This window comes from Muscardinus avellanarius (genome assembly GCF_963383645.1).
Source record: "Muscardinus avellanarius genome assembly, chromosome: 13".
NCBI classification, from domain to species: Eukaryota; Metazoa; Chordata; class Mammalia; order Rodentia; family Gliridae; genus Muscardinus; species Muscardinus avellanarius.
The window spans coordinates 39,471,563-39,488,989 of NC_137799.1; the positions used below are offsets into that span (position 1 = coordinate 39,471,563).

General features: G+C 41.8%; 1 protein-coding gene across 1 annotated transcript in view; it reads right to left on the reverse strand.

Annotated features, from left to right (window-relative positions):
- The window catches only part of RECK (reversion inducing cysteine rich protein with kazal motifs), a gene marked incomplete at both ends in the record, with an annotated part of 84,423 nt that overhangs the window by 35,493 nt on the left and 31,503 nt on the right, over positions 1–17,427 (reverse strand). Inside the window, 3 exons of the mRNA XM_080709521.1 lie at positions 265–298; positions 12,863–12,910; positions 14,724–14,809. Of these exons, the coding sequence (XP_080565647.1) occupies positions 265–298; positions 12,863–12,910; positions 14,724–14,809 (168 nt within the window). The remainder of the gene's footprint in view (positions 1–264; positions 299–12,862; positions 12,911–14,723; positions 14,810–17,427) is intronic.

Sequence of the window (17,427 nt, forward strand, 5' to 3'; positions counted from 1 at the left end):
CCCTTCTACCTCTGGTATACACTGCCACGGGCTACACTCCCAGACCTATTTTTTAACATTTTTATGTGGAAACAGAGTCTCTTAAGCCAGCGAGGCTGGCTCCGAACCAGCGCGATCCTCCTGTCTCTGCCTCCCAAGTGCGGGGATTACAAGCGTGCGCCACCACGCCCAGCTAAATGTTGGGATCTTGACAATATTTAGAATAGCTAATCATGTTATAACTGTGTTTTGGTCTGCTTGTATAATCACTGATAACATACTTACTTTCATTTCTGCTAATGCAACTGAAAAGAGCATTCTGTAAATTAAAGAAAAACAAATGAACAGAAATTAACAACCAGACAGGAATTCCTAATTTTATTTCATTTTATGGTTATAAGGAAATCATGACATCAAGCTATTTAATTCCGCTCAAAGTTGAAGGTTGAAAACACAGAAGCTAAGAAATGAAATCCTGGTAAAAAGGGTAAAACATCTTTTAACACCTATTGAGAACTGAGGTGATCTCCCCAAGCTAAAAGCTGGCCACGTTACGGTAAACCAAGTTTATGTATGCTGCAGCAATGAGTGAGTGTGTGTGCGTGGCTACAATTCATTAATCTCCATGATTTCTTGGAGGATATAAAATACTTTCCAGCTGGGCATGGTGGTGCACGCTTGTAATCTCAGCGTTTGGGAGGCTGAGACAGGAGGATCATGGTTCGAGGACAGCCTCAGCTACTTAGGCCCTTTGCAACTCAGTGAGACCCGGTTTCAAAATAACGAATAAAAAATAGGGCTGGGGGTGTAGCTTGGAGGTAGAATGTCCCTGAATACCATCCCCAGTTACTGCAAATAAATAAATAAATAAATAAATAAATACTTTCCAGAAGTAAAAACAAATACTTAGAAAAATGTGTATTTTATTTTATTTATTTATTTTGCAAAACTTGGGAGGGAACCCAGAGACATTCTACCTCCAAGCTACATCCTCAGCCCTATTTTTTACTCTTTTTTTTTTTTTTTTTTTTTTTTTTTTGGTGGTACTGGGGTTCCTGGAAGCCCTTCTACCTCCGGGCTACACTCCCAGACCTATTTTTTACATTTTCATTTTGGAAACAGGGTCTCCTAAACCAGCGCGCGCGGCTGGCTTCGAACCTGCGCGATCCTCCTGTCTCTGCCTCCCAAGCGCGGGGATTACAAGCGTGCGTGCGCCACCACGCCCGGCTTACTCTTTATTTTGAAACAGGATCTCACTGAGTTGCAGAAGGGCCTCACTAAGTAGCTGAGGCTGTCCGCGAACCGCGATCCTTTTGTCTCAGCCTCCTGAATGCTGGGATTACAAGCGTGCGCCACCACGCCCTGCTAAAAATGTATATTTAATACAACTGCTGCATTTTAGAGTTGATGGGAACTTAAGAGATTTCCAATGGGTCTCAAACGTGGCTGTGTGCTGGAATCTCAGGCCTTCCCCCGAACCACAGAATCTGTGGGTAGGGCACAGAAATCTAAATCTTAAGCAAGTCTTCAAAGATGGTTCTTATGTAGGCTTCCAGATCAGAGTTTGGGAAACTCTGACCATTTACTGATGAGCAAAGCATTCTGTCAGCAGGGGAAAGAGACCTGTACCAGATCAAAGGACAAGTCAGAAGCAGAGCCCGAGACTAGAACTAATGTTCTTAGGTTACTGTTCAGAAAACATCATCCTGAATTAAAGTCACTGTACAGGAAATAAGAGAAAACGAAGGAAAACAAAGCAAAATGAAAAACTCCTTTGTTCAAAGCCACCTGGATATTCAAGGCTTGTCAGCTCTAATATCATTCATAATTGGAAGAAATAAGTTCCTTTTGTGTGTGTGTAGTACTGGAGATTGAATCAAGGGGCATTCTACCTCTGAGCTACACCCCAGAACAATTTTATTTTTATTTGAAAACAGGGTCTCACTAGGTTGCTGAGAGTCTCACTACTTGCAGAGGCTGTCCTTGAACCTGTGATCCTCCTGTCTCAGCCTCCCAAGTACTGGGATTACAAGAATGCACCACCATGCCTGGCTGACAATAAATTCTTAAAAGAAATAATATGAGCATAAATTAAAGTTAGATAAAAATCAAACACATCCTGACCATTTTTTTTGTGTGTGTGTGGTATTGGGGATGGAACCCAGGGGCATTCTACCTCTGGGCTATAACTCTCTAGCCCCTTTGACTGGAATGAATGCAATTCTAACTGCCCTTCTTTCTCTAATAAGCTGGTTGTTCTTTGCTTTTGACTTTTGACTTTGTATCTGGAGGAATGTGTTTGTTATTTTGGTGGCTGACCTGGGTTGCATGGTCTGACTTCCATTTTGGGAATTCTTCAAGTTATTTTTAAAGTCTTTGGAGCAGCATCTCTCAAAGGGTGATTCTGCCTCCCGGGGGACATCTGGCAATAGCTAGAGACATTTGTGGTTGTCACAAGTGGTGTGTGTGTGTGTATGTGTGTGTGTGTGTGTGTGTGTGTGTGTGTGATCAGCATCTTGTGGGCAGAGACTGGGAATTCTGCTAAGCGTCTTATAAAGCACGGGAGAGTGTCCCTACCACTAAAACAAGGGATTAGCCAGGCTAAAATATCCATGGTGCCATGGCTGAGAAACCCTTCTTCAGAGACTTAAAAAAGCTGGACAAAGCTGAATATAAAAAAAATTTTGACCTTAAAAATAAGAAATATCTGAGCCCGAGGCTGGTAGATCATTTAGTTTAATAGAGAGGTACTAAAGGAAATAAAACATGAGAACTGTCAGAGTTCATCTAATCCAACTTCCTTATTTAACAAAAGCCAGATGCTGAGGCCAAAAAAGTAAATATCTATGGATTCCGGCTTTCACTCACAAAAAGGGTTTGTTAAATCCCGGCACACAAGCCAAATGTTGCCCATTACTTGTTTTTGTAAATAAAGCTGTTGAGACACAGTCACGCCCCTTTGTTTATATACTTGATACAGCTCCGTCACAACACATACACTATGAGCACAACTGCAGCCTGACATCGCTCCTCTCTGGCCCTTTGCAAGACATTTGCCAACTGCTGGAGAAAAAGGGCAAACACAGCGGCTTCCCTTGGTGCCACATCTAGAGTTCAGAGGTGTCCTCGTGCAATGCTCACTTCGTGTTCACTGACAGACCTCTGCACCACAGGTTTACCTGAATTTGTGAAGCTAAAAACTTCTAAACTTCTACAGGGCAGCACCTTTAGTGTTGATAACCACTATTTTTTTTTTATATCAGTACCAATTTCAAGGTTTAAAAGAATGTTCCCTCACTTTAGTATGCTGTATAATATTGATCCTGAATATTTGCTGTATTAATCGATTCTGTTATACCCATTGTGATTTGATATGTCTTAACTGATCATATTCTCCACTTTGATGAAAGATTCCTAAATTTACTATAGACAACTGTCTTTTCACTGCTTAAGCTTATTATTGATTAGTTGCAAGGGCCTAAGACATATACATAATGAGTTTCAGCATTAACTTAGAGTTTTTGCTTTTTAAATTGCCAATTCTTGGAGTCTTAGCTAGTCAAAGGTTGTCTTTCAAATATTTGAATGCCATTGGTGGCAAAGGCAGGAAGCAATTGAGGATTTATATTCACTGGTTTGGCGTTTCTTTTGACTTTCTGCCTTCCAATATCACACCCAAATTGCCTCCCTCACCCTATTTATCTTGAGAAACATCAAAACTACAGTGGTACCAAAGTAAGGATATACCTCAACCCCTGAGACCCAAACAATATGTCAGTATACTGGAAGTGACAGGATTCCAAGAAAATGTAAATCCCCAATTCTTTATCCAGCTGGAGAGAGGCGCACACAGCAAGCAAAGGAAGACCCAGGACCACACTCCACATGGCCCCACCACGCCCTTCCAAGACAATGTCTTCTGTGACAATAGTCTGGACCATTTTTCTAAATGTAGCTAATGCAAGGTCAAATTATGTCCAGAGAGTAGTTAATTTCACCAGTTTCCTATTTTTTAATACCAAGATTATAAATTGTGAGAAGAATTATGTTTTTCTTGAGGTTGGTGCTATTTCCTTAAAAAATTTTTTGATCCTGAAATATTTCCTCAAGGGTAGCTGCTTTCAGTAAGTAGCCGCCTTCTTACTCCCCCCGGTTTTAGAGAAGTGCAACATGCCCTCTGTCCACTGCTGAAAGCAGGTAACCTGTGGGCAGGCACATCTGGCAAATAAAAAAGAAAAAAAAAAAATCAAAGTTGAGGGAACTCACATCCTGACCTTCCTTCTGGGGGAAGAGCCTCTGGGTGGACCTGGGAGGCAGACTCTACTGGTCCAACCTCCTCCAGTCCGCCAGCTGGTTCTACAGGTTAACTTTCTGCCTCAGCACTCACTGCTCCATCTCAGTGACTGATGCCCTGTCTAACATCTCTCCATCTGTCCTTGGTTTCTGTCCACTGCTATCTATTCCTGGCCACTCAAGCTAGCCTCTCCCATTCCCCTCCATGATGAAGGTGAAAAATAAACAAACACTGATCACACGAATCTTGTGAAAAATATAGATTTGAATTTTGAATGTTTTACTCACTTGTGGACAAAGATGAAAAAGAAAACACTTAATGAACGGTTATTTCATGTTTTCTATTCTCATTGCTTTCTATTTAACTAGGCTACTATTTAAAAGTAAAGGGGCTGCTTTGTTCCTATGCCTCAGTAGATAAAAACCTGTCTGCTTTTCACAGGTGAATTGAAATCTCTCCCAGTTTGAAGTCTGCACTTCATATAAGGACTCTAGTCCATCAAATGCTAAGTTGGAGAAGTTAAATCATTGACCTTTAAAACCAAACTGTGTGTGTGTGTGAGTGTGTGTGTGTGAATGAGAGAGAGAGAGAGAGAGAGAGAGAGAGAGAGAGAGAGAGAGAGAGAGAGAGAGAGAGAGAGAGAAAGAGAGAAATAGATACTGGGGATGGAACACCCAGGGGCCTTCTACAACTGGGCTATGCCCCCAGCACTATTTTATTTTTTTTATTTGGAAACAGGGTCTCACTAAGTTGTTGAGAACCTCACTAAACAGCTGAGGCTGGCCTGACATCCTCCTGTCTCAGCCTCCCAAGTACTAAGATTACAGGCATGTGCCACCACGCCCAGCAACAGACATGTTTTTCAACCCCATACAGGGTGCGTCCCCCTTTTTGTGGACACATGACCGTCATAAAGCACAGGTGACTAGAATATGTATAGGAGTTTAGTATCATGACCTGGATATCACTAAACAAGTGGTTTTTAAATTTCTTTGGCCTGGCCAGGTGTGGTGGCACATGCTTGTAATCCCAGTGCTTGAGAGGCGGAGACAGGAGGATCGCACAGGTTCAAAACCAGCCTCTCTGGCTTAAGAGACCCTGTTTTTAAACAAAACAAAATAAAAATTTCTTTGGACTGCCAAATGACAACTGTCATTTCAATAGTTGGATAAAAATGAATACCCCAAACTGAAATGAAATTAATAGGTCCATACCACTAAGGAGAAGTTTGTCATTACCACTACGGAACATCCCTGCCAGCTGCCAAGCAAATTTACTGGCAAATAACGTCTGCAGGGTGATGAAGGTCTAAACAAGAGCCCAGCACAAAGTACGTTTGACCCGCTGCAGTAGCAGCCTCGATTTTTAATATCTTGTGGTATCTGTTTCTTGCACACCAACTCTAGACTTGGCCATGGGGCCAAGTTGCTTTGTCCTAGGGGCGTGCGCACACTCACACGTCTGTGTTATTAAAATAAACAGAGGCCTGAACACACATTTACATGTTTTTACTTCTTCCCTTGGGCCCCAATCACCCTACAGAAACATGTCTGAGCTAGAGATGAGAGAGACACAAGAAGAACTTTTGCCTGAGGCAGGGGCATCTTAACCCAGTCAGCTCAGATGGACCTGCCAGCTGTTTGCTTGAGTGACCCAGTTGGAATTAGTGAAACCCAGTCAGTCAGAACTGTCTAGATTAGATTCATAAAAAATAATAAATGGTTACTTTTAGGCCGTAGATTTTTGGGATGACTTATTATACATGATTGTGATGACAGCTATATTACTCAGTTCTTTCTCTGCTCAAAGAAGGCCTAGTCATAAATATTTGTACAAAAGTTCTACCAGTACGGGTATTGACTATAGTACCTACTTAGAGGCAACAACTTTCTGCTCATCCTTGCAACCTTACGTGCTCTGAAGAGACCTCACCATTGCCCTATGCACGGTTTTTCCCCCTCCAGGTTCAAATGTGTCTTACATAGACTTCTAGTAATATACTTGTATCACTATTATCACTATATTTTAATAGTCTACTTAATTTTTTTTCTTCTCATGAAATAGATTGAGCTTTTTTTGCAAACAGTGGCTGAATCTTTGTACCCTAAGAAAAGTACCTGACACACACGAGGTCTATCTGTTCAGTGTACATCAGTTTAATGGATGTTGAACGGATGAAGGAAAGGCAGATACAAAGACAGTTGTATAGACTCTGCTCCAGGCACTCAAAAGCTTAATATTGAAAAGAGACATGTAAGCCAGGTAAGGAGGCACACATCTATAATCCCAGTATCTGGGAGTCTGAGACAGGAGGATTGCAAGTTTGAGGCCAGGCTGGGCAACTTAGTGAAATCCTGTCTCAAAATAAAAAATAAAAAGGATTGGACGTGCTGGGGATGGCAGTAGCTCAGTGGTAAAGCGCCACTGGGTTCAAGCTTCAATAACACAGACATGTGAGTGTGCGCACACACACAGGAGAGAGAGACAGAGAGGAATGTAAAAATAGAGTTACACTATGGGATGTCAAATGCTATGATGAAGCATATAAAGTGTTTAGAAATAGCAATACATTTTGTGTGTGGGTAGGAAAGAGGGATGAGCAGTAAAGGTTTCAAAGAAGTACCATCTAAGATAAAATTTGATGCAAAGGTTGCGAGTGGATAGGAGTAATGGTGTGCTTCTCAGCTTTCTTGAGGGGAATGGAGTGGGTCAGAGAAGTGAGAATATTTGCTGATGTTTTTGGTATAAATATCCTCACCCATGACTAATTTTAAATTACAAATTGGCTTGCAAAATTCTGGGTATTTAACGATTAGTTTTTCCTAGAATCCAGTTTCAATATATTACTGGATAGGGGTATATTTAATGTACTTGGGAAGAGGGAATTCCAGCTAGAGCAAACAAGTTGTATAATTACAACTAACAAACAAAACATGGCCAGTCTGTGAAATCACAAGTAGTACAAGGCTGAAGTATAAAGGAGAAAAGAGCCAGAGGCTAGATTGAGAAAAAGATTGGTGTACCAGGTTAAGGAGCAGAAACTATATCCTATACTGGAACCACTGGAAAGTTTTAAGGAGGGGACCTTAAAACTTTAAAATTAGTCCTTAAATAAATCAATTTAGAAGCTGGGCGTGGTGGCGCACGCTTGTAATCCCAGCATTCGTGAGGCTAAGACCAGAGGATCATGGTTTGTGGACAGCCCCAGCTACTTAGTGAGGCCCTTTGCAACTCAGTGGGACCCTGTTTCAAAATAAATAATAAAAAATAGGACTGGGGGTGTCGCTCGGAGATAGAACCCTGGTTCTATCCCCAGTATCGAAAAAAAAAGTGTGTGTATGTGTGTGTGTGTGTGTGTGTGTGTGTGTGTGTGTGTGTGTGTATAGTGATTCAGGAACTCAGAACAAGTGTCAGCAAAGAAGACTACTGAGCTGTCATTATATAGGGGCAATGAAAAACTATGGGAATTGGGCTGGGGTGTATGTAGCTCTGTGGCAGAGCATGTGCCTCGCATATATAGACCCATGGTTTGATTCCAAGCACCACAAAACAAAACACACAACACAAAGCAACCAAAAACAAAAACCCAAAGAAAGTATATGAGATTGCCTAGTGGGGAAAAGATCAGACCAGATCACAGTCTAATCTGACTTGATGAGATTCCCCTTTGGAGCTGATCTCATTCAGATGATTTCAGAGAATTATATGATGGAAAAGAAATATACTTCACAGGAGTGACGCCCATCCCCCAACTGTGGCACAAGTATGACAGAAACACACACACAAGCCGACCCTAAGCGAGGTTCGTACCATCTCTGGCCAGTACTGCAGGACCTCACGGGTTTCGCTCTTTTTGGAGCTCATCAGCTGCAGGTAACGGCTCAACTCCACTGACGCTGATGCGCATGTCTGCACAGCATCGCACACCTTTTATAAAGTCTTATGTCACCGTCTTCTATCTTTTGTTTTCAATTATTCTTGGATTTCCCTCAGCTTGAACTATCACAAGCTTTATACTTAGGTCCTGAAGGTTTTGCTGGGGCAAAGAATCACATGATTTGGTTTTATTTTGTTTTGTTTGGGTGCTGAGGATTGAACACAGGGCCTCTGAGCCATAACCCTAGCCTGTGTAATTCTTTTTGTTAAAAGAGGCTAACATTCAGCTGGACGTAGTGGAACACACTTGTAATCCTAGTACTTAGAAGGCTGAGACAGGAGGACTGCAGGTTTGAGACCAGCCGTGGCAACTTAGTGGGACCCTGTTTCAAACTAAAAATAAAAGGGTCCAGCCGGGCGTGGTGGCGCACGCTTGTAATCCTCGCGCTTGGGAGGCAGAGACAGGAGGATCGCGCAGGTTCGAAGCCAGCCGCGCGCGCTGGTTTAGGAGACCCTGTTTCCAAATAAAAATGTAAAAATAGGTCTGGGAGTGTAGCCCGGAGGTAGAAGGGCTTCCAGGAACCCCAGTACCACCACCAAAAAAAAAAAAAAAAAAAAAAGGGTCTGGAGGTATAGGTTGGAGATAGTGTGCCCCTGGGTTCAATCTCCAGTACAAATAAATAAATAAATAAATAAATAAATAAATAAATAAATAAAATAGCCTACTGCTGTCCACAGCCTAAGGTGTCACTTGCTAAACAAGATGGTGTCCTCTCGTCTCTGAGTCACTACACACATATCAGCCACACTAAAGCTTACGAGGCCTCTGGCTGTTCAGTGAGTCCTGTTAGTCCTGACACCCCTGTCTCTATTATTGCTAGATCAGACTATTCTTTTCATCCTTTTTTCTTTATGTTTCTGTAAACCTAGAACCACGGCTAATTTGAGAGAAAAAAGGAGAAAAGAGTAATATATAAAAAATTTTAAGCAGAAAATTTTATTGTGACATTTCCTGATATATTACAAGGTCCATGCAGGCATATATAACATACACTGTATGCTGGCGTCCTTACCAGACACACTGTATGGTAAGCCACCATTTGTGGTACGGGGGTTTGGGGGAGGAATGCATATACATATTTACTTTTATATACATAAAATATCCCTGGTAACTTTAGAAATGTGGTGGCTCTTAGAGGCCGAATGGCCCTGGGCTCAATCCCCAGTACCGAAAAAATAAATATATATGGTGGCTATGATACACGAGGTAGGGAAGAGTCTTTTGCTTATATACTATTTTGGATTCTGAACCATCTGAATTTAAAAAAAATTAACAAATACCTGCACCCTTGCCCTATGCATTTCTCTGTATGTTGACAGGTTGTGCTAAAAGAACTGTGCCTAGAACTCTCAAGGCTGATGGTTTTTGTGGCTCGAAGAGCTCCCTTTTTAGTATCCGCAGAGCCTTAATTTTATCTTAGTCTCACAGAACCAGAGCCCATGGCAAAACAATATTTAAGTTTTATTAGTAACTATTTAGCTTGAAACTTAACTGCCTGAAGATTAGACAAAGTCAGTCCTTGCAAAAATACTTCCTACTGACTTTCCTTCATAACTTCTCACCTTCCTTACTGAAATAACATCAAATAGCTAGTCTGAAGAAAGCCAGAAAATAAAAAAGAGAAATGGAATTTCTGAAAAGAATATAAAGAAAAGCCTAGAGACTAATTTGTGAAAAAAAGAAGCCAGTAAAAATGCAAAAGTCTGATGGTAAATTTGTTGCATGTACTTTAGTGGATCATGCAGCAAATGAAAAGGCATTCATATTTATGGTCATTATCTTTGGACTAGACTTTAGCAGTGACTACTATTTGGGGTTTATAAGGCAGAACTCTTTTCTGCACTGAAGAACCTATACTTTTATTTCTAAATAATATGTAATAAATATTCAGTCTTAAATTTTTTTTATTTTTGTGGTACTGGAGGCCAAACCTACGGGCATTCTACTTGAGTTACATCTCCAGCCCTACTTAATTTTTTATTTTTAAACAGGTTCTCACTAGGTTGCGAACAGCCTCACTAAATTGCTGAGGTGGCCCTGAACCTAGGTCTCCCCAGCTCAGCCAACCAAGTACTGGGAGTACAGGAATGTGTCACCACACCTGGCCCAAGTAACAGACAAGAAAACAAACTGAACCTCAAATTATCTTGAATAATTTGTGGGGTCAGATTTTAATAGAAGAATAAAGAATCCACTTGTCACATAGACTTTTAGAAAATAGTTGCTTAATTCTAAGCCAAACGAGGGAGGACAGACTGGGAAAAGCAAACTGTTCTTATTTCTCTCATAGGACAGTGCTTATCTCCTTACCTTTCCTGGCCCGTCCTTCATCAACACACTGGCAGACTTCCTAGGGCAATGCAGAAATCCAGACAAGAGAAGGAAGCACAGTAATAGTATGGAGGACAGGCTATAGGAGATGGATAGTGTCAGACATCATGTGGAGAAAAGAAGAAATGATTATAGTTAGCTTCTGTGCCTGAGAGAAATCCAAACTGGTCATTTCAAAGGCAGAGAGGGGGGGGGGGAGGGAAGAAGAGAGAAGAGAGGGAGGAGAGAGGGGAGAGGGGAGAGGGGAGAGAGAGGAGAGAGGAGAGGGGAGAGAGGAGAAGGGGGAAGGGGGAGGGAGGGGGAGAGAGGGAGGGGGGGGAGAGAGGGGGAGAGGGGGAGAGGGGGAGAGGGGGGAGGAGAGAGAGAGAGAGGGAGAGAGAGAGAGAGAGAGAGAGAGAGAGAGGGAGAGGAGAAGGGGGAGGGAGGGGGAGAGGGGGAGAGGGGGAGAGGGGGGGGAGAGAGAGAGAGAGAAGAGAGGGGAGAGAGGAGAAGGGGGAAGGGGGAGGGAGGGGGAGAGAGGGAGAGGGGGGGAGAGAGGGGAGAGGGGAGAGGGGAGAGAGAGGAGAGAGGAGAGGGGAGAGAGGAGAAGGGGGAAGGGGGAGGGAGGGGGAGAGAGGGAGGGGGGGAGAGAGGGGGAGAGGGGGAGAGGGGGGGAGGGGGGAGGAGAGAGAGAGAGAGGGAGAGAGAGAGAGAGAGAGAGAGAGAGAGAGAGAGAGAGGGAGAGGAGAAGGGGGAGGGAGGGGGAGAGGGGGAGAGGGGGAGAGGGGGGGAGAGAGAGAGAGAGAAGAGAGGGGAGAGAGGAGAAGGGGGAAGGGGGAGGGAGGGGGAGAGAGGGAGAGGGGGGGAGAGAGGGGAGAGGGGAGAGGGGAGAGAGAGGAGAGAGGAGAGGGGAGAGAGGAGAAGGGGGAAGGGGGAGGGAGGGGGAGAGAGGGAGGGGGGGAGAGAGGGGGAGAGGGGGAGAGGGGGGGAGGGGGGAGGAGAGAGAGAGAGAGGGAGAGAGAGAGAGAGAGAGAGAGAGAGAGAGAGGGAGAGGAGAAGGGGGAGGGAGGGGGAGAGGGGGAGAGGGGGAGAGGGGGGGGAGAGAGAGAGAGAGAAGAGAGGGGAGAGAGGAGAAGGGGGAAGGGGGAGGGAGGGGGAGAGAGGGAGGGGGGGAGAGAGGGGGAGAGGGGGAGAGGGGGGGAGGGGAGAGAGGAGAAGGGGGAGGGAGGGGGAGAGGGGGAGAGAGGGAGAGAGGGGGAGAGAGGGAGAGAGAGAGAGAGAGAGAGAGAGAGAGAGAGAGAGAGAGAGAGAGAGGAGAAGAGGAGAGAATCTTTTACTTCTTCGTAGCAGGGCTCCTTTAATAAGAAGCCTCTCCTCTCTAGAGGAGAGTTGAATTTGGAAATCAGTCTCCAGAGGAACAGCTATAACTTAGCAAATAGTACAATGAGACAAAAGATAAATAAGACTTTCCAGTTTAAAATGTTAAGAGATATAATTATACCCTTTGAGGAAAGAAAAAAATCAGAACTATAATTTAGATTCAGTTAAAGAGTTACTCTTTCTTCTTCAAGAGAACACATAGTATTAAAAGCAATAGGAACCCCAATGTTTAGATATAAAAATGATGAATGAGGCATATGCGCTTGTCTCCTTAATTACATGACCTTATACTATTAACAATAAAACTGTCACATTTAACAGTGGGGCTTGAGAAGACAAACATTTTCTAGCCCCCAAAAGGAGCTTTTTCATAAAGGACAATCTTCTACATATATTGATTTAAAATACTACCTCGACTCCTGCTGCAGTAAGTTCTCCATCTAGATACTATAGTATTTGAAATTCCATGACGGAAACAAGAGTTTCAGATTTAATACAGCCTTTATTTAATACAGCCTTTATAACTTAGTAATTTTCCCCCAAATGCAAGATGTTAGGAAAGTTTGAACCTACTCACACTAGCAGTTTGATTTTGTTTCTTTATGATAGAGAGAGTTTACAAAAAGAGTGCCAGGTGGGTCAAGGGATAGGAAAAGGGGCAAAAAGAGGGTAGAGAACCTAAGAAAAACTATTTCACAATCTTGGTTAAAACCAGTTGCTTTGTTATGAAACAGTATAAGTTATATCCTTTGTATGTTAGATCCAGGCATTTCTTTGAAATTAATACGTAATTTAACAAAAATCAAAGTCATAACATTTCTAAACAAAATAAATGACATTTCTGTCAATGCTAGATTTTCTGCTAAGATAAAAGGCAATTTGTTTTAAAAAAAAATTAAGTGCTTTTGTCAATTCTGTTAACATGTACACAGTCTACTTTATTTGTTAAATAAAATGCATACCTCATATTCTTTTCTGCAAACTTTGGAAATATCATTCTTTGAAGATGCCTAAATGCCAAAAAGTTTCTCCATTAATTTATTATACATACAGTTTATCATAGAACAAAAAAGATACAACTTAGTATAAGCATATGTTAGTTGTTGGTATAATATTTTTTATTTTATCAAGGAGAACCTTTTTTTGTTTTTTTTTTGGGGGGGGGGATTCTGAGCTGCATTCCCAGCTCTGGTTTTTATTTTTATTTTGAAACAGGGTCTCACTAGGTCGATGAATCTCACTTCTTACGGAGGCCGCGCTTGGACCTATGATCCTCCTGTCTCAGCCTCTAAAGTATTAGGATCAAAGGTGTGAGCCACCACACCCATCTCCAGGAAAACCTTATACTTAAATATTTAAAAGTTCTTAAAAATACAACAAATTTCATGCAACGTTTTTAAAACAAACATCACCGTAGGACCTATTCAATGTGCTAGAACTTCACCCTAACTTGCTTTCATGGTTTTAATCTCACATAATAACATGGTTCTTTTGTTATTTTGGAAACTAGATGACTTTGAAGGCAATGTAAATCAGAAGACTTTTTTTTTAGTTGAATTCCACTCTAGCAAATTTTCTTGTGAAGCTCTGCCACAGCAAATTTTCTTGTGAAGTTCTGCCAGGGGACTTAAATTTTTCTTTCCTTTTCTTGTCTTTTCTCTTCTTTTTAACCCTTCATATTCAAAGCTTTTATATTGAACCAATTTCCTTAGAAATTGGGACAGGACAACTAGAGAAGGAAATGGTATTATGTCAGGAATTAACAAAAGCTACTTTTATGTAATGCTCTTAACAAGTTAATGAAGAAGATATTAACCTCTCCACGGATGAGGAAACTGGTATTTACCTCACTTAGGTACCCATTTCTATGTTAAACAGATATACTTGCTGAGAGGTGTTACTCTTCTACATGACATCAGCCTCCATGTTGAGACATGATTCCAGAGCCACGGGATCTGGTCCCTTGGTTCATTCCTCCTATCCTCTCACTTAGGCCCATACAATTTAGAACAAGCCAGCTGAAGAGGATGGGGAAGGCAAGAAGTAGACTGGGCTGGTAAGGGCTTAGACTGTTCATTTCAGCTTCATTTCAATCCCGAGAGGAGAACAGGGATGGCTAGGCCATGTAAGGCCCAGAGTGTTGTCAGACTATGGCACATTGGTCCATGTGAAAAGTGTTCATGTTTCATATACTCCTGTCCAGAGAACAGTCCATAGACAAAGAAAACGAGAAGGCTTTCCAGCTGTGGTTTCAGGTCCATTTAAACAACCATCTAAACAACTAGTTTTCCAGTTATGTCTACTCCCAACACCTGGAATGGAGAAGATGAGGGGCCAGATTTCCCATTCTGAGGAGGCACCATGAAAAGGTGCAGTGAGAAGGAATTCATGGGCCTCCTTAAACCACTCCCCTGAGGATCAGAGGGGAACATGAGGACACACCCAGAGTGAAGCCAGGATGAAATGAAAGAGGTCAACTGGATCAGCTGCTCTCACCCAAGCAAACCCTAAATTTCTGTGACCATTCGGAGTCACTTAATATTGACTCAACATGACCATGAGCAAAGGCCTTGGTTCCTATAAAATTTTTTCTTTGCATGTCTGAAGGAAAGGCAAGAAAAATAAGAGAAGGCTGAGGGTCTTATGTGTAGCAGTCATAATAGGAAGCAAGTGTAAAAGGAAACGATCTATGCAAGAAATGCTAAATCTGCAGTTTCTGTGGGTGAGCTCTCCAAAGCTATGAAGGAGGCAAGGCCTAAAACATATGCACAGCTGGCCGAAATTGCACTCTATGATGCTACAAGCCTGACTGCCAGGTGTTACCTGCTTGCATGCCTGTCGACACTCCAAGGCAATAGCCAGTTCACAGCAGCCTAAGCCAACCCAGCCATCAGACTTCTTAAACACACCTTAAAAACAAAATGTTCAAAGATTTTGGTCACAAGTATTGAAAAACACATATATCACACCAAAATGTTTCCTGGATACCTCTAAAAGTCAAAGTGGGTGTCCATATATAAGCTAGCCCAGAGAGCAGGCCTTCAAATTATTAAGCCCCTCCCTTTACCTTACCCCCAGTGCTATCCTTCTCCTTAGGGTCCCACACAGCATGACTATCAGGTACTCCCCCCCCCCCCATGTTCAACCCCAAATCTCTTTAGGTCATTTGCACTCTGGTTAGGTAGCATCTCTATCACAGGAAATACAGAGTAAAGTAGGGGAGAGGCCACTTCCTTATTTCATATTGACTCAGAGGAAAAGATTCTAACTTAACCAACAAGCAAATAAGAGTACAAGATTGCCGGGCGTGGCGGCGCACGCTTGTAATCCCCGCGCTTGGGAGGCAGAGACAGGAGGATCGTGCAGGTTTGAAGCCAGCCACGTGTGCTGGCTTAAGAGACCCTGTTTCCAAATAAAAAAGTATAAAAATAGGTCTGGGAGTGTAGCTCGGAGGTAGAAGGGTCTCCAGGAACCCCAGTACTACCACCAAAAAAAAAAAAAAAAAAAAAAAAAAAAAAGAGTACAAGATTTATTGTGGTCAAAATATAAAATTTGTAGAATAGTATAAAACCCACAATTTTTAAAAAAACAATTCTTAGAAAACATGCAGAAACAATTTCTGAGTCAGGTCTGGCTTTGATGGGCACATTTAGTCATAGAGCTAAAAGACTATGTACTATTTTGGTTCAATTTATGCACAGTAGTGATTTCTCCAACCAAATGACTTTAAAATCAAAAGATAATAAAATTATAAAAAGCCTTTTAATGTGCTTTTAGATCCCTTTCACAATCATAAATTGTCAATGAATGGGTCCTTACATATAATTAGGAGGAAAAAAAATAACTATGGAGCTGAGTGTGGTGGGGCACCCTATAATCCCAACTACTTGGAAGGTTGAGGCAGAAGAACTGTATGTTTAAGGCCAGCTTGGGCAACTTAGCAAGACCCTGTCTCAAAATAAAAATTATAAACCCGGGCGCAGTGGCGCACACTTGTAATCCCAGCATTTGGGAGGCTGAGACAGGAGGATTGCGGTTCATGGACAGCCTTGGCTATTTAATGAGGCCCTTTGTAACTCAGCGAGACCCTGTTTCAAAATAAAGAATAAAAAATAGGGCTGAGGGTGTAGCTCAGAGGTAGAATGCCCCTGGGTTCCATTCCTGGTATGGCAGAAAAAAAGTAAAAAGGGCTGAGGATAAAGGTCAGTGGTAGCATGTTCCTCGGGTCAAATCAACAGTACTGCAAAATTAAAAAAGAAAAAGAAAGAGACTATGAAAGGGGGGGGGGATTTACTGTTTGTAGGAATGCTACAAATTCCTCTTTGTTTTAGTAAGTGCTCTATGCCACTTCTGTGTGATATACAGACCTATAGGTCCATATCTGCATTAAATTATATATGCAAAACTTGGGAATGAACCCAGGGGCATTCCATCTCTAAGCTATACCCGCAGCCCTATTATTTTTATTCTTTATTTTGAAATAGGGTCTCACTTTGTTGCGGAGGGCCTCACTAAGTAGCTGAGGCTAACTGTGAATCTGCAATCCTCCTGTTTCAGCCTCCCAAGTACTGGGATTACAAGCCTGCGCCACCATGCCTGGCTATTATTTATATTTTTTGAAAAGTCAAGAATTAAAGGCATAGGTAAATTATTTAAATGAAATGAAGACTTAATATAAAAAATAGAACCTACTAAAAACCTTCTATAAAAAATAGAATTCTACTATAATAAGGCAAAGCAAAAGCAAACAAATGGTTTATAAATAAAGCTCTCAAAATAAAATTATAAATTGTCCCCAAAATTGATTAAATATAAACCACTTCAAATATAAAATCTGACTAAATATACTGTATAATCCTAAGGGTATAAAGGGCAACAGACTCCCATCTAGCTCTACTGCCTAGTAAAATTCTCTATAAATTGTTGTTGTTTGCTATTTAGAATCTCATGATAGAACGAATTATGAATAGAATCCATGTAGGTCTATTATGCAAGCTGTTATAATGCAATATAATTGTTTCCATGCATCTTGTAGTCTTACAAAATAATTTTTAATACTTTTATTGGTGCATTGTAATCTCACATATAGTTTAGAACGATATTAATTCAACAAGATTTTACATTTACTGAGTAAGACTCAAGGTATGTACAAGGTACTCTTTGATGCCATGTGGACTACGGAATTATAAAAAGATAAAATATATGATTTATTCCATTACATAGATTACAGTTTGGTAGGAACAGTGGTGTGTGTGTGTGTGTGTGTGTGTGTGTGTGTGTGTGTGTGTGTATGCAAGGAGGTAGGCAATTTCAGGAAGACAAAGAGTCCAATTCACTAGAAATGCAAACTTAAAACAGTGTGGCAGCCGTTAGAATTCCAAGATATATAAGGTTGACTTTTCCCCCAAGACATCAGTGTGAAGGCATCAGGGCTGAATAATGAACTTCAATTCTAGAAGACCATGAACGCCAAGCTAGGGAGTTTAGGCTTTATTCCAAAAGAAGTGGATATCCCGAGAGACTCTTC